Source organism: Apostichopus japonicus, chromosome 10 (genome assembly GCF_037975245.1).
Source record: "Apostichopus japonicus isolate 1M-3 chromosome 10, ASM3797524v1, whole genome shotgun sequence".
Lineage (NCBI taxonomy): Eukaryota > Metazoa > Echinodermata > Holothuroidea > Aspidochirotida > Stichopodidae > Apostichopus > Apostichopus japonicus.
This window is the reverse complement of record NC_092570.1, coordinates 4655465-4681963: the sequence shown is the minus strand read 5'-3', so window position 1 is coordinate 4681963 and position 26499 is coordinate 4655465. Positions and strand designations below refer to the sequence as shown.

The 26499-nt window shown below is 37.3% G+C and overlaps 1 protein-coding gene across 1 annotated transcript; it reads left to right on the top strand.

The window, feature by feature from the left end:
- The first annotated feature begins 3191 nt into the window (after nt 1-3191).
- LOC139975434 (uncharacterized) lies at nt 3192-25674 on the top strand. Its single transcript, XM_071983423.1, has 20 exons — nt 3192-3322; nt 4616-4807; nt 5183-5352; nt 6377-6580; nt 8943-9200; nt 9714-9797; nt 10562-10667; nt 11384-11499; nt 12557-12769; nt 13649-13723; nt 14303-14411; nt 15032-15123; nt 15754-15943; nt 16881-17223; nt 17653-17845; nt 18450-18563; nt 19015-19173; nt 19936-20048; nt 20916-20995; nt 21518-25674. The coding sequence occupies exons 2-20, from the start codon at nt 4648-4650 to the stop codon at nt 21616-21618; spliced, it is 2880 nt and encodes a 959-aa protein (XP_071839524.1). The 5' UTR covers nt 3192-3322; nt 4616-4647; the 3' UTR covers nt 21619-25674.
- Nucleotides 25675-26499: the final 825 nt, after the last annotated feature.

Here is a 26499-nt window from a genome sequence, read left to right as displayed (position 1 = left end):
CCCGTCATCGTTTTCTGCCTTTATGTGAAAGAGTATAAATCAAAGTACAGATGATGTAAAAAATAAGGAGGGGTGAAGGTGCTTCAAACCATTTTAGAAATTATTTGGTTAATTGATATTACTCCGAGGCTGAGAGTAAACGGAAGGGTTGTGTTCAGAATTATAATGTTCCTCTTCTAGCTCAAAATCTAAACATTCATGACATAGAAATTTGCAGGTGCCATGACAGGCCAAGCCTTCAGCTATCATGTAGTGGTTAGGATATTCAGTTGAAAGATAGTTGTGATCCCACAACTACACTCTGCATAAGTGGTAGCTCATCAAACAAAGATATCGAGATAATAGCTCTAAATAACATCGAACTGAGAACAAGGCATAAACCTCGGAAATGACCACAACTTTACCGTGGGAAAGAGAAACAGACTGAATATCCGGTCACTGTAAGACCAAGGAGTTGTTATGGAATCCCTGATACGACGTTGTTGATTGAAGTTTAGGGCAATTTTTGCGTTCAGATGGAGAATATTAGACAACTACTACGGATTTATATCCCCTTCCCATTTCTCACCGCTCAAGTAGTATTTATAAACACAATGATGCGTCTAGGGCCGTCGTACCTTAATTTTATAGTATATATAATTTGCTCAAAAATGATGTCTACATTTAAACATTTCTGGGGGAAGAACAACAGACCTACGTCGTACATGCGAGTCGGCATCAATGATCCCAGCCCCCCCCCCCCACCCCTGATTCGCGTCAGTCCCAATCAATTAAACTTCACACCCTATCTAAATCAATCCGTGGGGATTTTGGACGTGCCCCTTCCCTACTTTTGGAATTTATGTGAACGCCATTTCATGGTACGTGTTCGATCACTCTTCGGGGACTGGTTTCTGCTCCTTTGATTCCCCCAGCCTAGTCAGAAATACCATATAGTCCTCTGCAGCGGACCTATGAACAGGCGCGTAGCGAGGAATTTGCCAAGGGAGGGGCGAACCTGTAGGCAAACTATTAGAGCCGTAGATTCGGCACTGGAAACTATCAGAGCCGTATAAACGGTATTAAAGCGGAAACTCTCTAAGCGTAGCGCCACCATAAGTTGGCGTGAAGCGTACAAGACAATTTTGGCCGAAAGTGCCTCCCATATCGCTGGAAATGGCACTTCCCAGGCCTTGTTAGTTGCATCTAAGCATTTTCTACTTTGAAATTACTAGCGATATCATAAAAACATGACAAACAAATTTGCTCAAGGGGTGGGGCGGTCGCCCTCTTCGCCCCCCCCCCTTTCGCTACGCGCCTACCTATCAAGGGAAGGGAGAAGGGTTAGCTATATAAAGTATATGGATGGAAAGTGATTTAATTAGACATTCCGACAAAACATGTCTAGTCAATGAAAAATATACTACTTTTCTAGTCATCAACATATACTAGTCTGCATATAGACTATGTAAATGTTCTGAGAAGAAGCATAAGAGAACCTGACCCCGTTAATCCCCAGTAATTTGGCTTAAGATCATATGTAGCATTATGTCCCCCTTGTAGGGAAATCGTGCCATACACCCCTGACGATGATCACACAGTCACAGTCTCAATGGAAGGAGACAGGGCATGAGAACGGATCCGTCGTTCGGTTGTTTGTTTTTCGTGCCCAGATTCTTTCTTGGGTGACTTTTATTACTAGTATGAAAAATCATAACTGCAAAACCCAATAGCAAAGTTCAGTGGAACCATGTCCAACCAAGCTCCCCCCCCCCCATCCAAACGATCTAAGTGTGCAACTATGTTATCCCACCTGGTTGCTTCAACTTCACATATGGTATAAACTGTAACGATATGAACTATTAATATCGCCATAACGCAATCTAGGAATTGGATGAAAATTTCAGCACCCTGAGGATAATTTCAGTATGGCTCGTTTTTAACGTTTGTCAAGAATAAGCGTTCCTCGGGGCGATCTTCGAAAATGCATTTTGGAAAGAACACTGCTTACATATTTTTCGGTAATTCTTGTTATTATTATGTTGAGAATACACCTGATTGTATATATATTCAATCAATTACGGTACATATTGCGTAATTGTATCTATTCGTACCCCCGCCCCCCCCCCCCCACAATTACACCAGCACTTTTAAAAATGCACTGTATTCAGGAAGCTGCAAGTGGCAGCTGCCTGCTCTATTCCAGCAAGGGGGAAAGTGCCTAATTTTCTCGCTTCCGAGACTGGAGCATTATCCAAGGATGCTGCTTGGCCAAGCTTTTCGTTGAAAGGGAAATTGATAAAGGAACGGTATTTTGCTGGTTCGAAGGAATCGTTATTTTGCGCTAAGGAATAGCACCTCATAATAACCACATGGGCAGAGCATGGAAGTAGGGTAATACTTCATACTTCGAGGCGAATGATGATGCACACCCGACGATGATCACACAGTCACAGTCCCGATGCAAGGGGACTGGGGTTGAGAGCGGATCAGTCGTTCGGTAGTTTGGTTTTCGTGCCCAGGTTCTTTCCTGTGCGACTTTTTCTTAAAAAGTATACTTCATGCATGGTCAGAATGTAACTGGGGACTGAGGCTGCGATGAGGGTATCAGTATAGTGAACTTGTGTTTCTTTTGTGACCAGGATATTCCATTTGGGTGACTATCCTTAACAAATTATCACAAACCAACTTATAAACAACCCCGTGGAGATTTAATTCTGTTATACAATGTGAGCCGTACTAAAAGAGTGAATGAGTAATTCTCATTATAAACTAAATACTGCGAGTAATTTTTGTAGACGCTCGGACTTGCAAGGAGTATTGATTGATTTTATTTACTTAATTTATGATTCTCATCAAAGCGCTGGGAAGTTGAAAGTTGCACCGGGATTTCATTCCTGGGAAGTTCACAAGACTGCTCACACATTTTCGAGACCACAATTAACCGACTAAGGTAACTCTGACGATCCGATCCCATACATTCCAAAACTCTCCGAGGAAAGAAATCTTGCGAACTTTCCGCAACTAGGGACGATGTCCTTGCAAGTTCCTATGCGGCATTGGGAAAGCCGACAAAATTCACCAAAACGAAAAGTTATCGTATCAGATAGATAGTGTGAACGCGGCAGTATACTTACGTGAGTGTGAAATGTACACTTGGAGAGAAACCACTGGCCGATGACGAGCCAAGCACATAGCAGAAAATGGGATTGCAAAATAGTCACCTAACAAAAATATTTATCACTAAAATTCCAACCAAGAGATCGAAGTTCAACTGTACGGCGTCGTTAGTTACACCAAGAAAATGAAGTACTACACACCATTCTGTGAAAGGTTATTATAGGTAAGAATATTTTGAAATAATTCGATGATCACATGCGTTTTTGATGGCCACTTATCGATAAACTCTATGAATTTCCTCAAATTATATCACCAACGGTCATACGGCTCATTGTGTATTGGAGCTTTACATAGGTATTAGTTATGCGAAAACGTTGGATGCAAATCTGTGGGAGTAATTATAGAATACAGGGCCACTCGATGATACTATCTGAGCATCCGGATGCGCGGATGCTCAGTCTCACCCCAGTACGTATGTGAGTAAAATATGTCAAAGTCCCAGTTCTTTCTTTTTGAGTGGATGCGCGGATGCGTGGATGTGGAGTCAAAAATTTCCTAAGTCCTTTGCTAGTACTTCTGTGGTGGAATTTTAGAGGGCGTCACACATGTACGGATGCCTTTTAAGAACGACACACTATTGATGTGGAATATCTTCGTACATACGGGACTTTCAGTATTGGAAATACGTGATGGTATATGTCGAAACTTTTTCGAAAATTATATAAGTCCATTCCTAGTACTCCCGGGGTGGATGCGCGGATGCGCGGATGCGGAGTCAAAATGAAATACGTGATGGAAATTAGAGGGAGTCAAAATGAAATACATGATGGTATATGGGGAAACTTTCGAAAATTATTTAAGTCCATTCCTAGTACTCCCGGGGTGGATGCGCGGATGCGGAGTCAAAATGAAATACGTGATAGAATTTTAGAGGGCGTCATACGTGTACGGACATGTACAGACACACCGCGCATCCGCGCATCCGGATGCTGGGAAGAGTTAATGAATGGCCCTGTATTCTATAATTGTACCAATCTGTGCTCCTGATTGTACGGAATTCAGGTTTTTCTTAGACTTTTAGGAGCCATGTCGCATATATTTCTGATCAAATATCAGGCTTTTGGTCTGCCTCAAGGTGGCATCCTTCTGCAGATTTGAATCTTTTCTATATGATAAGTTTCTTATGCTGAAGACATATAAAAAGGTAAAAACCCAAGAAGTGAGCTTCCTCTTTGCCACGATGTTAGGTCATTGGTGGTGAATGTTTAGCACTACTTCGATCTGGATAAGTTAAGAAAGAAAATAACATTGCCTAGTGTGGACTCATGTTTTCATGATGTTGTAAATATGAAGCAATCAGTGATATGGAAGATGACATGCAGACTCGAGTTTCAAGCTATGATCTGTAGTTTTAATTTCCTTCAAAGTTCTTTATTATTTATGTGAAAGTTCTGTTTAACTATGTAGCATGGATTCACATTGATACATTAAAATTCTTTTTTCTTTTCCATTACAGCAATATGGCTTACTAATTTTGTCTTGATTAAAATGAATGGTTATGCTTCCAGTCCCCGTGCGGGCTATGACAGCCATGGCGTTGCTAATGGTGGTGTACCCAATGGGTATGGCAGCCATGTCCCCAGACAAGGGGGAAATACAGGATTTGTCTTAAATAGGAGAAAAGAGAGAATTGATTGGAGAAAAATTGGTAAGTAAATGTTATCAGACAGGGATATGACTGAGTTTAGATTGTGTATCTTCTACGCCGAGTATTATCTACACAGAGTAACAACCATTCCCACAGTTTCATCCATTAAGGGAATTACCCACTCCATTTTATAAGGGCTGTAGTGACAAATGTTTGATATCCTTTTATGTCACTTCTTACATTTCAACATCAAATGTTTCAGACACTTTTGTTACAGATATAAGTAATGCTTTAATTAAATTAATTACCAAATTTCTGAAATTTTGAACCTCATTAGAGGGAAAGCTAACCTTTTGTAGCCTTAAGCTTTTAGGACTTGGGAGTTTTAAAAATCTGAGAATTTTAGTCAATTTTTATCCCTTCTATCTCTCATAGCTTCAGTGAATATTGACCATCTCACAAGAACCCTCGATGTTGAAGTACTGAGAGAGAACATATCCAGTATAGCGTACTGTGACATTGAAGAAGAAGTAGATACCAGGATTGTGGACCAGAACTTCCTGAAAGTATTTAAGATGTCACAGTTAATCATACAATACCTTGTGGTAAGCTTTCACAGGGTCTTTTCTAATCTGAAAGTGACTTTTAGTTTCTGTGGAGGTCAGTTAGATAGTGCTTGATGTTTTTTGGGCTACGGAGGGCTCTTCCTCTTGGAAAATGCCCAATGAGAAATGTATATGAGCTGGGTGGTGCTTTAGATGCTTAAGATGATATGAAGCCGTTTAAGATCCTTTTCTTCATGTTCAAGGTGACAGCTGCATGGGGTCATACATATCTTTTCATCTTCTGCTTGGTGGGGGGGGGGAGAGGAGGGAGGGAGGAGGGAGGGGGAGAGGAGTAGAGGAAAGAGGAGGAGAGAAATTTTAGGGAGATGAAGTACACAAGAACACCTAATATGTGTCATACATTTAAGTTGAAGGACAAGCAGATTTTTCTCAATTTAATGTGAGGATCAACTCTTTCTATGAGCAGAATTTTGATGATTGATTAATCGATCTAATTCGATTGATCTTTATGTGAACATAAGTAATTACATTGAATGAACATGCAGCTGAAAATTGATGGTGATGTTAGCGATATGTGTTATTCATTACAAATTTCTATTGTCGGTCTCTGTACATAGTTTCCAGGTACCATTTTCATTTGTAATCACAACAAGATCATATAGTTGTACAGTTCATGACCAGTCTGTCCAAGGACATCTTAATGGACAGTTGCTGGATCCAGGATTTCTCAAAATTGGGGTGGGGAGGGGTTAGGGTTGTGTGGTAGGATGTGGGTTGGCAGGATGCATGTGGAGTGTGCTTTAATAATTTTCCACTATGCACCCTGTTATAATCAAAATGATTTTTGGAGCTAACGTTAGTTTAAAGAAAATTTCACAATAGTGAAGGGGGCAGTTCCCTCCCAGTGGATGTCATGGTTACAATTGGTTGTCATGTTCGTTAGTATAATAATTCATGGTCTTTATGTTAGTTCTCCCTCCCCCCCCCCCCCCTCTTTCAAATCAATGTATTCCAGTTTATTGAGCTATCATTCCTCAGCTGTTCTTAACATTCCTTTTTACAGCACACACAAGATTATTTTACGGAAACCGTTCAATCCCTCAAGGAGGAGGCATCCACTTTTCATCAGCGAGAGGAGGAGAGAAGAAAGGAAGTTGAGGTCATAACTGAACAGCTCTACAAAGTCAAACAAGAGAGTCATAAACGGAAGAAACTCCTGAAGGCTCAGCAGAATCTGATACAGTCAGGCGTTAATAATTATCATCAGGTGAGCAATAAATAGGCTGATTCTCTATGCCAGGTGCCATTTTCCACCATGCTAATTGATTTAAACACAAAATGCATTGTTATTTTTACATTGTTAGTATATGTAGGTTACATTAGTCTCAATAGAGGTGCTGCATCCCTTCAGAGAAGCTGGTGCTATTTTGTGCCAACAGACTTGTATTGAGTCCATACTCATATTCTTAAAGTGTTACCTATACTGATACTCACCCTTATGGATTCTAACAGAGTTACCTATACTGATACCCACCCTAATAGATTCTAACAGAGTTACCTATACTGATACTCACCCTAATGGATTCAAACAGAGTTGTTACCTATACTGTTACTCACACTGATGGATTCTAACAGAGTTACCTATACTGGTACTCACCCTCGTGGATTTTAACAGAGTTGTTATCTATACTGATTCTCACCCTCATGGATTCTAACAGAGTTACCTATACTTATACTCACCCTCATGGATTTTAACAGAGTTACCTATACTGATACTCACCCTCAATGGGTTCTAACAGAGTTGCTTATACTGATACTCACCCTAATGGATTTTAACAGAGTTACCTATACTGATACTCACCCTCATGGATTTTAATGGTGTTACTTATACTAATACTCACCCTCATGGATTCTAACAGAGTTACCTATACTGATACTCACCCTCATGGATTTTAACAGAGTTACCTATACTGATACTCACCCTCATGGATTCTAACAGAGTTACCTATACTGATACTCACTCTCATGGATTCTAACAGAGTTACCTATACTGATACTCATCCTCATGGATTCTAACGGAGTTACCTATACTGATACTCATTCTCATGGATTCTAACAGAGTTACCTATACTGATACTCACCCTCATGGATTTTAACAGAGTTACCTATACTGATACTCACCCTCATGGATTTTAACAGAGTTACCTATACTGATACTCACCCTCATGGATTCTAACAGAGTTACCTATACTGATACTCACCCTCATGGATGCTAACAGAGTTACCTATACTGATACTCACCCTCATGGATCCTAACAGAGTTACCTAAACTGATACTCACTGTCAAGGATGCTAACAGATTTACCTATACTGATACTCACCGTCATGGATTCTAACATAGTTACCTATACTAATACTCACTCTCATGGATTCTAACAGAGTTACCTATACTGATACTCACCCTCATGGATTCTAACAGAGTTACCTATACTGATACTCACCCTCATGGATTCTAACAGAGTTGCCTATACTAATACTCGCTCTCATGGATGCTAACAGAGTTACCTATACTGATACTCACCGTCATGGATTCTAACAGAGTTACCTATACTGATACTCACCTTCATGGATTCTATTTGATGTAGGACTGTAATTGATCAATTAAGGTTCCTAGATTGTTTTCACCAAGGTTAGTTAGTTATTGCTGAATCCATTCAAATATAAACATCTGGTAGTCTGGTCACATTTTCTTCTTAGTAATTAACAACTTGAAAACTTATGCAAACAGTGAATGTTGATTATGTTAAGCAACTAGAGTGCATTGTTATATGCTTTTATTATGGCATAATATGTTAATTTATACAAACAGTAATGGACAGAGCTATTGCAGGAAACATTCTGTAAATGTACAGTACCATTCATTAGAGTAGCCTCTGAACAATTCAACATTCAACATTGCAATGGACATGAAATGATTCACTACTCACGTGACTCATACATACTCACATTGTCCTTCCATACATAAATGAAAAGGTTTGCCAAGTATCAGTAAGCTTACAAGTAACATTGATGAGCATATCTGAAAGTAAGCTTGGAATGACAGCTTAAATTGTTTAGCATCTTATCCTTGGAAATGTTTTCTCAAATGTTACTATTCCATCCACCAATATTCAAAATGGTTTTGAAGGTGGTGATGAGAAAATATATGAGAGCTTCACCCACCTGTATGTTATTAGATTTGATGCATAGCCACTTGTGGTTAATATTTACAGTATCATAATTTTATGGTTTCTTTATTCAGTATGAGTGATTTGTCTTACAAGGAATCAGAATGACAGGTGTGAACGTTTACTTGTATTGTTGCGAATTAAAGCGGCATCATACATTCCGGTTCTAAACATTACCACAAGAATAATTTACCCAACGGTTTAAATTATATATTTTTGATTTAACTATTGTGCAATTAACTGTCAGACAATCATGATGGGGATTATATTTCCCCACATTTTGACAACTTTTACGAATGAAAAATGCAGATGGCAACAAACCTTCAAGACCAGGTCCTGCCTTGTAAGTATTTCTGTATGTAACATGTTCTAACTTGTCTGTATCATTCATTCTCTTCCTAGTGTGCATACTGTCCCAAAGCGTTCACGCAGGCTGCCTTCCTGCAGTCCCATCTCCTTCGAAAACACCCAGAGTATGTCTCGCAGGGTGCCCACCCTCATGAATCTCAGACCGAGATGAAGAAGATGGACGAGATGCGGGAGAAGTTGGAGCACGAGATGGAGGAATTGAAAGACAGGTTGAAGGTGACTCAGTCACAGCTGGTAGAAGAGAGAGGCAGATTAAAAGAACAATTGGAAAGGCAGAAACAAGAGCAAGAGGTAGAAACTCAAAACCATTCTTTAAATATCTCCTTCTTCCCTCCAACTCCCCCCTTTCACTCCCCTCCCCCTCCCCCTCCCCCTCCCCCTCCCCTTACCTTCATTCATAGCACATATTGGAAAAGAAATGTAGAGTTTAAATGTGGTTTGCTATCACAGAAAGTTATTTTTTTTTATGCCATCATATGCTTAAAGGTAGTATGTATAATTATCACATTTGAATATGCTGACATCACTAGCAAGTACTTTGCTCAGGAATGTGAACCTTTTTTTTTTTTTACACTTTTGAAGATAATCAAATTACACAAATTTAGTTCTGCTCTAGCCAGAAGGCATTTTATGTAAAGTTATCATAAATTAAGATGTATTGGAAATGTCTGTACCTGGTAAGTTTATGATCAGCATAGCACATTTTGCCATCAGTATGTAAGAGGTTTCAAGTATGTGGGTGCATTTTCGTGTAATAAAAGTTTGTTTCTTATCGTTTTGCGTCATTAATTATTCTCTAAACAGGAAAAGGCAGAACTGACTGCTCAAGAAGAAGCGATGAGGAGTGAATTTGTTAAGTGGAAAAAAGAGCAAAGTGAGAACCACAAGGTTAGCAAATTAAAAAAAAAAGCCACAAATTATAAGACTCTAACAGTTTGTGTCGTTGCATAGTCAACCTTTGCAGTTTTAAACTGGTTAAACATTCTTGCATGTTTCAACTGTAATTGTACATGGAACTTGTGGCCTTGTGATACCAGTACATGCTTTGGTTGTGTCCTAGTCACACTACACTGATAAATTTCAGGTGAAGTCTACTTGATTCAATCATTACATTAGTTGAGTAGTATTGGGGTAAGATCAATTTTGTTATGGTTCAGTAGATTCTTGTCCCATTCATGTGTTGTCATGGAGACATGTAAAGTCATGGATAACTAAAATATTCACTATGAATGTTGAGGTGTAATGGTTCATTACATTCTTGTCCTATTTTTATGTTGTCATGGAAACTTGTAAAATCATGAATTACTGAAATATTCACTATGGATGTTGAGGTGCATTATTATTCATTTCATGATCATTTCAGTTTATTTGTTTGTTGCACTACATTTTTGTTTGTTAATTGTGTCAGAATGTTAATTTTCATTATAAAATCAAATAACATATTACTAGTAGTGTTAAGGAAAAAGGGGAAAGGGTTGATCCTGTTACACAGGGTTGACATTTTCTTTATTCCTCGTGACTAACCCTGCTGTTGCATGGATAACTCTTTTACCTATAATGGCTATAAAAAATGACTATTGTAAAATATTGTGAAAATCTTGCCATGCTTTGTTTTCTTGTTAAATATGCTAAATGACTTCTTTCATCAACAGGCTGAGATGGAGAAAATGCAGTCAATGTTTTTAAAAGAGATGAAAGAAATGCATGATAACCACTCTGTCTCTCAGGCTGCTCTTGAAGACCTACAGTCAAAGTTAGGTAAGTAACCCCATGGAGCTGAATTATTCTAATCATTTAGGCTAACAAAAAATGAAGTTTAGGACGACAGACACATGTGGCCATCCAAAGATCCTTAATAGAACAATTTGGGGGGGGGGACTGTGAAAAAAAAAACAATCCCTTCTATTTACTCAGGAGTTAAAACTTTCTGCTGAAGACATCCAACTGAGAGGTTGGGTAGTTTGTACACATTACAATGCTGTAAGTAATTTCAACAGTGACGTGAAAAAGGAAAGTTTGTGAATTTTTTCCACCATAGAGGTAAAACAGTGGCTAGGCTCAATGATAGTCCAGTTAGAGTCAGATATCCACAATAGAGATAATACGGTGATAGACTCAATGACATTCAAGAGTCAGATATCCATCATAAAGATAATACAGTGGCTAGACTCAATGAGAGTCTAGTTAGAGACAGATATCCACCATAGAGATAATATAGTGGGTAGACTCAATGAGAGTCCAGTGAGAGAAAGATATATCACGGGTAGTGACTCCAACTGGACTGTAAAGACAAAAGGTCTCATTAAAACTCTCCAAATAATGGGATATAATTTTTTAACACTGTGATTAGCGAGAATGACTTGAAGATAACATCTTTGTTTTCCTTCAAAGTGTTCGCAAATAATCTAAAATCGACTTTCTGTTCATGCAAAATTAAATTGCATGAATTTACTGTCTTTGATTACAAATTTTAGGCAAAAGGTCAAATCTTGGTACTCTGGTAGATGAAGATGAAATCGCAGAGCAGAGGAAATTAATAAAGAAACAGCACTCGGAGATGAAGCAAATGAAAGAAGAATATGAAGAGAAGGTAAGGTCAGAGGTCACCCACCATTAGTTTAATGACTGGATGGTGTCTTCAAAATATAGTCTTTTGCAAAGATCAATGCCCACTTATCAAAGTAATACTCAAAATGCTCCCTTTAAGATATTATGGATCTCAGTTGAGAAAAAAAGGATGTTCATGTGGACGGCAAACACCATAAATGTTATCAAGTTTGTTTAGCTTGCTGTGAGCCACAAGTGGGCAAAACTTGGCCAGTGAGCTGAATGCAAAAAAAATTTTCTGCCAGCAGCATAAATGGTTTTTTTAACTCTATTAATATGCAGCCTGTGGAATCCTATAATATTTTTGTTGACATGCATGAATCACAAATTTCATAAAATTCATAAATCAAATCCATTCATGTAATTCATAAACACCAACACCATAAATCAAATGAAACAATGAAGGGAGTGTGCATAAAGGGCGAGCCTAACTGTGATAAGATATTTCAACATAATGGATGGACATTGGCCATGTTAAACTTTCCAATCTTTCAGTTCCCATATATTGTCATTTTTCTGTTATTGTCTTGAAGTGTTGCAGCCTGCAAATGGGTTGTGAATGTTATAGTGGCTTGCAAGTGCAGCTTTGTGCCCACCCTTGCTGCGGACATTTTAACACTTCAGTAGGCTCATAATATGGAACATTCTGCTGATTGTACATACGTGAACATGCATACATGTACATACATAGATACACGCGTACATATATACATACACACAAACATACACACACCCACACACACATGTACACACACGCATTAATGTGGGCATGCCTGTGGGTCTCAATAGTTTTTATTATCTATATTCATGTACTACATGATGGCCGTGTATCTCTTGATAAATTCTTCAAAATGTTTCCCTTTTTTCAGGTTCACTTCAAAATTTGTGGTAGTAGTGTACTTATCTCAATTCAAAAGGCGTCACTTTTCTGTTTCTTTGTTGACAGTCAATATAAAATTTACATTATTAACTGTATGGTATAATGTGTCTAGTGTCTTCCTTTCACAATGCGATCATCATCTCATTTTCTCTTTGGACAGCTTCAAGAGGCGAGAGCCTCTTTAGAGGATGAGAGAAACGAGCTGGAGAAAAGATGGGAGGCTAAGATGAAAGATCAGAAGAAGAGATGCAGCAAGGATACCAAAGAACTCAGGGCTTTGTTGGAAAACATGGCAACCACTTTGAAGGAAGAGAAAAAAGGCGGGTCAGAAATTGAGAGAAGACATCGTAAAGAGATCCAGAATGTCTTAAAGGTAAGCCAGATTTCTGACAAAAAACTTGTATTGAAATAACTATCATGACATGTGGAAACGAAATGCTTGCATCTGTCAGGGATTAAACTCTGAAGGGCTATTTACTGATGTCTGGAAAGCTATAGCAGTTTATGCATTTATTTATACATATTTGCTTGTTTTATGTATCATGAAATAACTGATATAGTTTCTTACAATGGGTTACAATTTATGAAGTTGCAAGGCTAAAGTAAAGGTATTATTGCATGAATTTTCATCTTAAACATAAAATGTCACTTATTGTGCAGATTGTGATAATCAACATTATTTTATTTCTAGTTCAGTTTCTCAAGATTTAATGTTTTGACAATATTTTGAATTTTATTGGGGTCTGTTTGTTAAAATTTCAATTGTTGTTGAGGCTTTGAGTTTGTTAACAAGTTTGAAGACTCCCTTGATACCAAGTAACACTCTTTTTGCGGAAGAAATGTTTTGAAGAGTTTTGAGAACTGATCCTGCTTTAATTAAGAATTATTAAAAATTAATGTCTTATTGGTAGCTGTGCGTTTAAAGCAAATACTTGACCAATTAAAAAAACAGCTGTGGTTACTAAATTTCATACGTAGTGAATGTCTGTATTTCCAAAATCTATTTGTTACCTTTGAAATATATATTTGCTACCTACAGTGAAGTTGCTACCTACTTTGCTACCTACATTGCTACCTATTATTTTTGCTACCTACAGTGAAGTTGCTACCTAAATTGCTACCTACCATTTTGCTACCTTCAGTGAGTCCTAGAACATTCTATGAACAATGAGAGCATTGTTAAAGTTTTCTTTGTTAGTAACTGATGTAGGCAGACATTCTATTTTGTGACATTAAGCATTCTTGTTTGCAGAAATCAAAGGAGTATGAAGCAAAGCTGAAAGAAAGAGAGAGGGAGTTGCATGAAGTTAAGCAACTGAAACAAACAGTGAGTTATCAAAATCTTGCTCAAATTTTTGTGAAAGAACTGCTTCAAAATGGCATGAAAGTTGACTTGCTGATGAATTTATTACCATAAAGAGACACTATTCGTTGCATTGTAAAAGAGGAAATGTTTAGATCTTGTTCTTTGCAATAACCTTTAGAATTGTTAACTTTGTAGCCTAACACAAGCTATGTAGGGTATTGATGCCTAGGCTTAACAAGATTAGCAATTAGTCAGCAACCCTGCCAAAGCAAATTATTCTGTAGCGTATGCGTTCAATGTTTAAGAGTGTCTCTATCGCTCTGCTTTGTAAGGACATCTTGTCAGAGAAGTGGTTCCTAATGGAGATATTTTGCGATATACATATCAAAGCATTTTCCTTTTAGAGATTTCCAACAGGGACCACAAAATTTGCTTCTCAAATATATGTTGCCATTGGCACTTTTTTCTTTTTCCCTGTCTCATACTAATCAGTATTCTTGTCAAGAACAGTTGCATATTGTGTCATCTAATCTTGCATCGTTTTCCTCCTCATAAGCTTAATTTAAAGGGGAGTTCATTTGGTGTCCAAATCTTTTCCAGAAGCAGAAAACGGAAGAGGCTAAACCTCCTCCATCACCAACTCCACCCCGCATCCGATCCCCGACTCCTGAAACTTCGGAAGAATCCGAAGAAGAATTGGTTGAATCTGGTAAAACTATTTTTGTCATCATCAAGGAACTTTTGAGCATTGTGATAATTTCTAGGGATTTGACTATCCTTCGGTTTAAAGCTTGCATTTTTCTTCCACTTGTACCTTATTCCTCAGCATAACTGACCTGTTAATGAAAGATAAGGTAACTAGAGGTGCAATCTGCAAAATAAGAGCAGGAATGATAGTATTCAACCAGAACTGACAGCAGTGTCAGATTAACAGCCTCTGGAAACCCCCCCCCCCATCCCCTCTTAGGATTTTCAGGCACAACCCAAATGTAGGTTTTGCCTAGAAGTGTTCACAGAGGCCCTGTGACTTTGGGGCCTTGTGACTGTGGGGGGGGTGGCCTACGCCCTTGCCTCATCTGCATATTGGAGTATACAAACACAAACTTTTCTGTGCAAGGTTAACATTATATTATAACTTTCTTAACAATGTGTAAATATCTTGGATTGAGGATATCCTGTTATGTTCAGAGTGATCCAAACTTTCAATCCAACATGTAGTGTGAATTAAGTCAGCTTTCATTTCGTGTGGCTTCTAGCAATGAACCACCTATTTAACCACAAAAATAACAACAACAACATTTTTATCAGATACTTTTATTTTTAATTCAGAGGAGCTAACTAAAAAGAAGATGGTAGAGGCCATGAGGAGACAGATTGATAAAACTCTTCAGTTGAGATTAGAACAAAAAGGAATACCTCAGGTAAGAAGCATCAGGTCATGGAGATAATCTGGGGTACCTCAGGGGTGTGTGTGAAGAAGTATGTAGACTATGTAGCCATTGTTATAACTGAACAATAGGCATCAGGGTTGGGTAATGATAAGTGATAGAATGTGAAGGTGATATGACAGATGAAAATAACAGAGAATAATTCAATTTCATTTCATTTTAATTCAGTCTATCAATCAATCTATCAATTCAGAAACATGTGTAGAGATACGAGGTGGGTGAAGGTGAGCCAAGCTGGAGAAGGCGGCCTGATGGGTGTGTTAGTAGGATTAGTAGAATTAATAGGACACTACTGGAAAGGTATCGCCATGCCATTTAGGTGACTGTAGATGAATCACTATCTACCACATTTCAGATCTAGAGGATGCTTATACTCATATAATCTCTTTCATTATTGGACTGACTTCTTGTCAACCTTTTTGCAAAGTTACCTTTTTTTCCCTCAGTTCACCTTATCCTTTTTCATCGTGCTTTGTAGACTTGGCACAGTTCCTTTACGTCTTTGTTTCAGTGTGGTGCTGTTTAACTATGGAGATGTTTATTTTAATGGTTTACCTCTCTTGATTTATACTTTGAATTGTTCCTTTATCTTCTTCCTGACAGGGAGTACAGGGAATCTCAAACCAGGCTCTAGAAACAAAGACGAGGCAGATGAAGCAGGACCGACAGTCTCTCGCTAAGAAACACACCAAATTATACGACATAAGAGAACAGCTGCGCAAAGATATCGAACAGCAAGCCAGAGGGAGGAAGAAAGGCGATGGGAGAGGCCAGAAAGGTCAAGTCAGATCAGGTGAGGATGAAAAAAAGAGTAGCAAGGGATCATGATGATGGTGATGGTGGTGGTGATGGTGGTGCTGATGGTGGTGGTTGATGGTGGTGGTGATGATGATAGTGATGGTGATGATGATGGTGATGATGATAATGGTGATGATGATGGTGGTGAAGGAGGTTGTGGTGTGATGGTGGTGGTGATGATGATGATGATGATGATGATGGTGATGATAATGATGGTGGTGGTGGTGGGTATGGTGGTGGTGGTGATGATGGTGATGGTGGTGGTGGTGGTGTAGTTGTGGTGATGGTTATGGTCGTGATTTTCGTCGTCGTCATCATCAATCACTGCTTTAATCTTCAACACTTTTTCAGACCTCTATCGTTGTCTTATTTTACATATTAAGTCTTGGGCAGAACTTTACTGTCATCAAAGTCATTATGTTAATTCTCACAAACATTTGACTACTTAGAGTGAGAAGTACTGTGTTATTTTGCATGTGCAGTGCAATAGTGACATGAGTGAACAATATTCTAAGAGGTGTGTGTGAGGGCGGGGTGGCACCAGTGTTGTTATAAGAATAATGTTCATAAATGTCGGCTTGAATGCAGTTATTTAACGACCCTAATCAGCCACATATTGCATGTTGCAACTGACACATTATGTCTGGTGGCTATGCTATCCAATTTGCAATTTTAAGCTCATTTTGGATTTTGTTACCATTTTGGTAGACCATTTCTGATGACAAACTCGTGGATTTCTCCTGGATGAAAGCCCACCATACTCTAGCCAGCTAAGGCTTGAATCCACAACCTCCGAGATGCTAGGGGTCATTACTTCTAATACCACTGCCTTTATGCACTCGATCATAACACTGGTCAGTCCTTTAATTTCAGTACTGGAATACAACCAGCTCCTTAAAGTCTCTCCTAAATGTCTTCTTTTCATCTCCTAGGTACTGCCAGCTTACAGTACTCCAAACCTGCCAACCAGTCATCATCAGGGACCTTTCCGAGGTCCCAGACTTTGCCAAGGTCCATTCTTGCTAAACCTAAGGAACAACCTAAAAGACCTGCAAAAAGGTCAAACTCACTACCTGGCTCGAGTGCCAGGAGAAAGACACCTCCCCCAGTGGCCCCCAGGGATCAGGGGAGGGGTTCCCCTTCTGTAGTCAGGTCAGCCTCAAGTGGGAGTGGAAGGAGGCCAGGTACTGAAGTGAGGACACCGGGTCAAAGGTCACAGCCATCAACGTCCACCCCAAAGAACCAATCTCAAGCTAGAGTTTCTGTACCAAGGGTGTAAGTATCTTCGTTTTTACTTTGTGTTTAGGTTTGTGTATGTGCATGCATGTCTGTGTGAGTGTGTTTAGGTGTATTCAATAGGTTCCCAGAGGCAAAATTGTAATATACAAGGAGAGAAGCAGTTTTGATCGTTTTCTATAGTTGTATGTGCAGAGCTGACCAGTTTTGTATCTTGTAAATCTGCAAATATCAGAAAGTGAACTATTTTGGTCCAAATCTATGTAGACTTGCTATGACCAAAGTGTTTAATTTCTCTGCTCCCTATACACTCATGTTGTGTTCTAACTGTTTGGAAAACCATTCCGTATCCCATCTGGTTTCAGTCTTGAAGTGGTTGAAGTACAGAGTCGCAAACGGAATGCCATCATCAACCACTTTATCTTTCAATTTAAGAAAAAAGTTCTTGGTTTGCCTTTCTTCTGTCAGTTCGTTTGAAGATGATCTAAGCGATGATGAAAGTGACGATGATGAGGAAGACGAAGATGAAGATTTGTCGCTGGAAGACGAAGAAGAATCGGAGGTCACCGATAGACCTGTAGCCAAGCCACACCCACAGCAACGCCAGGCAGCTCCCGTCACGATCCCACGAGCTGACCCCGTCCCAAATGGAAAAGCACAGGTTGGTATCACTGCTTTAAAGATTGAAGCATCTCTGTATAGTTTGTACGCTGGAAATACCAGCCTGGTTGGCAGGTATGTAAGGATGGTAACTAACCACATGTACAAACGGTGAAAGCTGATTGGCTGATAGTAACTTGCACTTCAGGTTGGATGGTTAGCTTATGTACAGTTTCATTATCTTGTTTTTGGATTTCTTACCATTTGGAAGGACATTTCAGATGAGTACACCATAGGGGCTTCTCCTGGATGAGGAATCCATCATATTTTTAGCCGACAGTAGCTAAAATCTGCGAGACCTTCCAGATGCAATGTTTCATTGTGTCTAAAGCAAAGGTATAAGATTTGAAAGAAATGTTGTAACAGCCAGATAGTTTTGCTATCCAATTTGCCAAATTATGCAAATGATTGTATCTAATTGCTCAATTGTGGAAGTGTTTGTAATAATGACATTTTGTAGTGTCCATTTTAACATTATTTCCATTTTCAGAGTGGTTTTTTGAGGTCAGTATGTCTATCATAGTCATTTTTTGGCTCATTATCCACATTGTTGTCACCACCACTTACCCCTCTCTGTTGCCCCATTTTTCTACTTCATTATGCAGGGCGATGATGTAGAAGACAGCGACTGGGACTCGGAAGACATCAGCGCCCTTGATGAGGTCTCTGCTGGCAAGATGCAACGAGGAGGAGGACGGCCATCTTCCAGCACTCCAAAGGTGATGAACCTTTCACTCTCACTTCCTGCTTATCTTTTCAAGTGACATCAATCCAGTATATTTGCAGATTAAGCGACAAGGACTCCTTTCTCCCTCCTTACTTTGTAACAATAACTCTTACACTTGCTCTGCAAGCAGAATTTTGGCTTCCTTATATGTTAAAAACAGAACGTGTGATTAACTTTTGGTCTTACGTTGTAAATCAAAACAACAATTACACTGCAGTGGATTTAAGACGGATCAAACTTGATTTATAGTTAAATAGAAAATTCCTTCACTCCAATTGAAGGATCACTTGCTTTATCTGTAATGAATAATTTATGGTAACGGTATAAACGAGTTTATTTGAAAAACAAATTTACGACAGTTGCCATAGCAACAATATCTGACATGCCCTTACGCATCATAATTTGTTTTGTTTTGATGACGCGTTTTACCTTGCATTCAAAAGGGTCCCATGGTATCAGAGTTGTCAAAGAGTATTGAAGCTCAGCTCCAAGGCAGACATTCTACAAAGAAGCCTGTGGGTGGGATAGATCTCAGTGGAACCGGAAGAAATGGTGCTCGTAGCCCAGACCCTAGGACTGCCTCTCCGTCTCCAAGGATACCTGTGAGTTTCATCAAGAAATAGTTTGTTAATATTAAGATAAAATAAAATTGGCAGAGTTGATGTTGTGGGAATGGGGAAAAGGAGGAGGGATGGAGAGGGGTGGGGGGAGGGAGGGGGAACAAATAGAGTGTTCTGTCCTCATTCTACTTGCTTAGGAAGCTGTAATGTTGAATCTTATATCTAACAGATTGCTATCTTAAAAGATCTTCCCTCTGCCAGGTTGTGTATCACATCCCGCTCATCTCTGGCCATCCGACTGGTGGCGGTGAAAGCTCCACTTTGCGATACATTCTGCAAATGATTCATAGGATATTCCTTTTTATTTTTTTATTTTTCATACAAACCCATAGTGTTTCTTGTGTTGTACTTGTTAAAGAGAAGCCAAGTACAGAGTAGGTCGACATAAGATATTCCTGGAATTGTAATAAAATCTTCACTTTTGCCTGTGATCTTATGATGTTATCAGTTAGGTCAGAATACACACTCAGAAACCCCTCCGACACCCAGCAAAATTCCTGTTTTAATTATCGCTGAGTGTTTGGTCTCTTGAATTTGCAGAAAACCACCATTGTTGAATAATTAAATGGAATGACTGGAATATCAGATTTTCTAGAGAGTGACATTGCCAAATATTTATATGAATATAAAGTTATCAGACCACTTAAGTTTTTTTAATTTATGGTTACAAAATTTTGTCCCTTTTCTTGCTGTGAATGGTAATAATTTTCATCCCAATAAACTAATTTCATTTTTCCCATCCAGACGATTCCTGATGCTGGAGAAGAATCCGATGATAGTTTAGCGATCTCATCTCTGGATGGAAGCATCTCGTCTCCGCCCAAGCAACAGACCAGGAGTCAACCTGCGGGATCAAAGTAATTCTATTTCTTGTACAATTTCTTTGTTTTTAAATTTGAATGTAGGGAAAAGCTAGGCCGTCACTAAAGAGCATAAATATATATTTTTTTAAATAAAATATAAAACTAAATATCAGAAGTGGTGGCCAGAACCAATTGTGAAGTGAAAAGATAAAAACTTTAGTGAAGAGAACAAATACTTGTAAATATCGTCGAAGCAGTGATTAAGAAATTAAGAGAGAAAGAAAAGGGTGAAGTTACTTACATACTGCTTTGACTGTTTCTGAAGTACTTAAATTGAGTCCTTGACTCCTCCTGTATGATGTGATATTACTCTAACTTCAAGCTGAACTGAACTGTGATTTGGCTGTATCTGTAATTGTCTGTTTTAACTTTCTGTATGTCTATTTTGCTGTCTTGGTTCTTACCTGTGGTATTCCTCTTTGTTCTAATCTCAACTGAAGAGTTTTATAAAAAAACAAATCATTATTTAAAAATAAAAAAATTGTATCTAGTTTTTTTTTCAGGACAACTTACTTTTACAAATTCTCTTACACTGGCTCTCTAGTGGATAAGTTTGCTAACAGTTTTATTTTATTATTTATTCTTTTTATCAAGTTTTTTTTTTCAATCTGTTCTTAAAATGTATAATGGATGAAATTGTTTTCTTTTTACTACAGAAAAACATTTCAGATGATATAGGTGAAAATAATTGCTTATATTTCTATGCTAATTTTGTACTTTTACATTTAGTGGAACTTGTGCAAGGCATCAAGCTATTTTAACAAATTTAAATTCATATTAATTTCATCAAAAGTTTTGATAAATTTATGATCACAAACCAATTTTGATGAACCGTTTTTGGTGAAACCATTTCCTTTCCAGTCGACCGCACCCAGGTCAGCCTAACTCTGATGCAAGCAATACTTACGGAACAAGTGTCTGGGGAACGTCATCAAATAAAGGTCAGAACTTTCTTCAACTCGTAGTTAGTGTTTCTTCTTAAATTTTTATACCCAAGATAAATAGGAACATTTATGATATGTGAGTGCGGCTTGGAAGCCTCTTAGAGCACATATTCTGTGCTCTGCCAAATGGGCTATCAAGCCTTAAAATTGTGAAATACAGTCTTTGAGAGCCTGCTGTCTTTCTGCCTAAGCTCAAGAAAAATATATGTGGCTTTTATTGTTTATATCATTGTAGGCTGTTCGACCTAACCTGTTTGGATCCGACACACAGTTAATGTTTTTCTCACGGTAGGCTGGTCAGCCTAACCAATTGAGAACAAAGTGTGAACAGATTTATTAACCGTTTAATAATGAGTGTTTTCCTCCTAGATCGGATCACCGATATCTGAGGGAAAGTTTAAAAAATTTGAATAATAACCGAAATTTAAATATCAATCAGTGAATATTTATGATTGATAATATATCAATTTATGACAGTGGCATCAACCCATACATTTTCAACTTTCTTTTCATTAACAGCTAATTCTGCTCATGGGAGCACTAAAGGAACAAACAAGACCTCCACGGTATCCGTCACTGATTTTGATGACGACGATGACCTCGATTTGAGTGATTTCTGAAAAGTGGGCGACTCTGAATGTAATCTTTGGTCATCTGAAGGTCATCTTACGTGCAACAAAAACAAACACACTACTCAAGAAGTCTTTTCTTTTTATACATATTTTCCCATAATTGATGATTCACACTTGATATAGGAGGGTGGGGTGTAAGAGGGGTCAGAAGTCAAGTTGAGTGATGTAGGAGGGTGACGTGTAATTGGGGGTTGGGTGAGAGATGAGGAGGGTGTAGGCTGGTAGATAGTTTTGTAATCCAACCTTAAAATTTATTGGTAGATTTTGGTTGTAATAAGTATAAAGTGGTTCTCCCAACCACTTCCTAACATGGTTTGGTTATATTCATAACTTATCCTGAAATCAAATGTGGAATGACTGTGTACAGAATTGTAGGTACCTGACCAAATATGCATTTATTGAAATAGCTGCTCTGCTAGTCTTCCAGATTGTTTTTGATATGCCTCTCTTTATGCATCCTTGTCATCTTTTTAGACACATTTTAGCCTACGCTCCACTTGTTCAAACTCTTTTGCTTGCATCTCTGCAAATTGGCACGTTTTACTGTCATAGTGAGGATCATTGATAAATTAACACAGACACTTTGGGTATGAAAATATGTAGTGACAAGGGAAAAGAACTTGATGGAATTTCTTTTCTTACCATATGGATGAGCTATTACAGTTTTCAATGAGTAATACTGTTTATGTGCTCTATCAAGAAGCCTATCAAGCCTATACTTGTAAAACCAATCTTTCAGAATTTTCTGTAATTCTAGCTAAGCAAAGAATATTATGTGTCACTGTTAAAGTTTATCCATGGTAGGCTGGTCAGCCTAACCTGTTGAGGGAAAAATTCCCAAGATTACAGGGCCCCTCCTTTGATACGCTTCTACATTGCCTTAGCTTCTGTAGATTGAGGAAGCTTTTGATTATTTTCAAATAATATTTCATCATCTTTAGTAACCTATTTACTCTGTTCCAATGTAATCTATTAAATAACAATTTTTGTGCTTTACTTGTTGATATGGATATTTAAACAATTAACTCAACAAGACACTGTTTGAAAGTCGTAAAAATGTTTCAAGAAAAAAATAATTATTATCCAAACTTGATAAAGTATTAAAGTTTGAACATAGCCAGTAATTTTGACAATAATTGTATATAAAAATGGAAATTGGTGCTTAGATTGCTTAAATATGATTGCCATGGTAACAGAAAGATCATTTGAGAATCTGTTGTGATGATTGTAATTATAATTATACCAAAGATAATTCTCAAATAAACATTAAGTTCTCCTGATGCGTAAGTGGTAGAGCAAGCTTTTTGCACTTAGAATTGTGTTTGTTAGATTTTGTTTTGTTTATTTTAATAGCATTTCCTGCTATCAACAATGAACCACTCTAAGAATTAGCACCAATCTTCTCACCCTGTGTGATATGATCTGTTTCTTCACCTTTAGGTAGTCTTCATCACTTTTAACAAAAGGTTCCTTTCAAAATAGTACTTTGAAACCATAAATGCTTACAGTTTGTAAGCAAAGTATTGGTATAACTTGGGTTGGATTATATGTATAATTTTCAGATTTTTGTTGATGGAAAATACCAATATTTGCAATAGAAAAGATCTTCATTGTTCCATTATAACTAGTGCTGAAAGAAATGGTTTCTTGTTTTTTGAATTTGGCACGGCTGGTTTGGAAACAGTAATTGGGTGTTAACAAATGTTTATCAAGATGATGGGTGTTTTTTTACTTTAAGAGGAATATTATGTTCCACTTTCCAATTGGTAGGACCTGTTTTTCAAACATATTTCAGCTATGTTTCATGAAGGCAATACTGTTTAAAATGAAGGAGCATTTCACATTTGATTTAATTGTTACAGAAATTACTAAATAGCAAAAAAACTTGATCAACCTTTGATTACAATAGATCAAATAAAAACCTACTCTACTATTCCACTATATTGGAAATTTGTAATTAATACATTCACTTTAAGAGCTGATCTGACTGTGCCCATATAAATGTTTAAAGCTGATGTCTTTTCATCATAGCAGGATCTTCTCTAGAGGTGCCCAGTTGCTTTCTAGAAGAGATCCCAAATATAGGCTGATTCAACAGCAAAACAATTGATTTTTTAAACTGGAAATTTACAGTTGAACACTTATAAAGGTATTGCATTTCATTGTAAATTGGATTATATTTTGGAAGAAACCTTGTGGTTCCATGAAACTACTGGTTAAATTCCCATGTGTAATATTTTCATAAAGAAAGTAAAATTTGATTAAATACATGTATAAATAGTTGGAAACGGGTAAAGTCAAGAAATAAGTTGCTTGTAAGGAGCCAAACATCTCTGATCAATTTTTCTTACATGTATTCGACAGAGTTTATACAGATAGCAACTATTTCCCATTAATAAGCTTTTAAGTTTCGAGAGATTTGTCAAGGAAAAAAATTCTAATATTTACTTAGAAAAAAAACAAGCTGTTTGAGATTAGTTGTTTTTCTTTGACTTGTTAAAAAATATGTCATTTTTTTTTTAACCACTAAGAGGTGTTATAGTAGTTATATATTGCAAACTGGTTGATGCATTGTTATGCACTTTTATTGTAAAGGCTATAGCATTTTATGAAATATGTAAATTAGTTGATGTTTATTCATTGTCTCTATGGTACTTGTATCTATGGTGATTGAAGTTATTATTGTTTCTCTAATGCTTATGTGATTTATTGATGTCCTGTATTAGGTTCGGTTTTGTGTGTGTGTGACGTTGTGCTTTTACGTCAGAAAGGTTACATTGATAAGTAGATGTCTTGGGATTAATGGCAAACTACCCCCAAACTCCGTCCAGTTGATAGGCCCTTGGACAAAAAACACCTTGTGGTGCACCTTGCCAATTTTTTTTTCATTTATCTTGATTCATTAGCATATTATGCAAGCTTCCTTTTGATATGTCGACTTCTTATTAACAGGATTCATTCAGAACTAACCTTGTTGTTCAAAACTGATGTGGATCATTCATCACCTTCAACGTTATGAATATTCATTTTACTATTGTTTTTCCTACTATTCTTTAATGAATTATTAACACTTTGTATGGTAGTATATCTGAGTGGGTTTTTAACTTAATTTAATAAGAAGCAAAGGTAGGATATAAAATTGTCATAAGTTACTAATGAAATTAACAACATGTATTCCAAAAGAGAATAGGTCGATATCTTTCAAAACTAGGAATTGCCAGACTTTTAAACATGGAGCATTGTAATATGAGTATTAGTTCTAATACAACAAATGCTACAGAGAATTCTAGTGATGTCCCTTCATGCATCGGTGTCCTAACAATGCTTTTGTCCAACTGTCACATTATTTTCCTAGGGTTTTTGTTTTAATCTTCGTTTTGAAAGTGAAATTTTTTTATCAACTGCCTAAAGTTGTCACCTTGAGGGTTCTCACTTATTTATCACCTTGTACTTTTGTTCATATTATGTACTTACTCATTGAGCATATAACTGGTCTATTATATTACAGTTCTAAACTAAATGTTGTGTTGCATTAATATTTTTTATTTTCTCGAATTTATATAATTCTATTTTATAGTTGGTAGTTTTCTGAGACAATTTGATGAAGATGGGTTTTTCTAAATTGTGGTGGGAGTGGAAGGGACGGGGAAAGGTCATGGAGATTTCACTTAGCCCTTGAATTTCTATTGTTAAAGATGGCCATTCAAGCTTTTCTATACCCATTTCCAAGTAAGCTGCTTCTTTATGTCTTAATTGAGGAAGGGTGTGAATATGGGGAGGTCAGCTGAGGTCAACTAATTTGCAATATATTGCTCACTCAGAGGGCACTGCACATAACTGTCTTCAGCATCCCAACACATCTAATATTCTCATTCTACACTATTTCTTGGATGACAACCAAAAAAAATGAGGCAGACATATTTGTTTAGGCACATTCCATCTTGTATTGCACCTTGTATATTATTGTTCACTGATAATGTAAACTTTTTTTAAAAACAGATCTCTTTAAATGAAATGAAAAACAAAAAAACAGAGAGAAGAGGGGGGAAAAAAATCAATCTCAAGAATAGTCATCTCACAAGAATACAAAATGCTGTACATTTCATGAAACTGAATGGTAAGGTATCATCAACTTTTCTTAATTTTTCTATACACAGTACAGGTTTATTAATATATGAAAGAGCCTTACTATAATATAAATCTACTTCATCAAAGGTAACCTTGACGACAAGTGTTTCATAATCTTTAGAAAAGCGGGAAGCTGTGATCATACAACAACATGGCGACCCATTTCAAATTTGGTAAATAATGATAAATTTAGGTTCCCCCCTCCCATCGCCTCCCCCCTTCCAATAAGTGATTCCTGCTAAACAATGATAATAAGTGTGCCAAACAAAACTAAGTACTCCCTTGCAAAAAGTTATAATCTGAAAATACTTCATGATTTATGTAAAAAAAAAAAAATTCAATTACTGTTAAGAAGATATAATTTCTTTTTCTCTTCCTTACTACTATTATTTGTTTGCCAAAAAAAGCAGAGAATTTTAAATTTTTTTTACTATAAAGAGATTCAAACTTGAGATCTGAAATTCCAAATTGGTGGATTTAATTAGATTTCAGTAAAGGTTGTCAGTAATTGGCCTAAACTAATTAGGAAGTTATTGAAAAAGTGATTGAAAAATTTATTCCTCCATGTTCTGATTCACAAAAGTATTCTCATTCACTGAAGTCAAATGTCTGCTGTGTGGAAGCTTATGTTAAGAATGGCCACACTCATTAGTCACAAAACATGATGTTCTAAAGAGCAACAAAAACGAAGAAAAAAAATTGGATTTGTTGCGATAGAACTTTCACTGTACAAAATAACCA

Excerpts from the sequence above, each read along its gene's own strand:
- LOC139975434 (XM_071983423.1), top strand. The coding sequence starts at position 4,648 with ATGAATGGTTATGCTTCCAGTCCCCGTGCGGGCTATGACAGCCATGGC. Across the intron at positions 9,798-10,561 it reads AGCAAAGTGAGAACCACAAG|GCTGAGATGGAGAAAATGCA; the intron begins GTTAGCAAATTA and ends TTTCATCAACAG. Across the intron at positions 11,500-12,556 it reads AAGAAGAATATGAAGAGAAG|CTTCAAGAGGCGAGAGCCTC; the intron begins GTAAGGTCAGAG and ends CTCTTTGGACAG.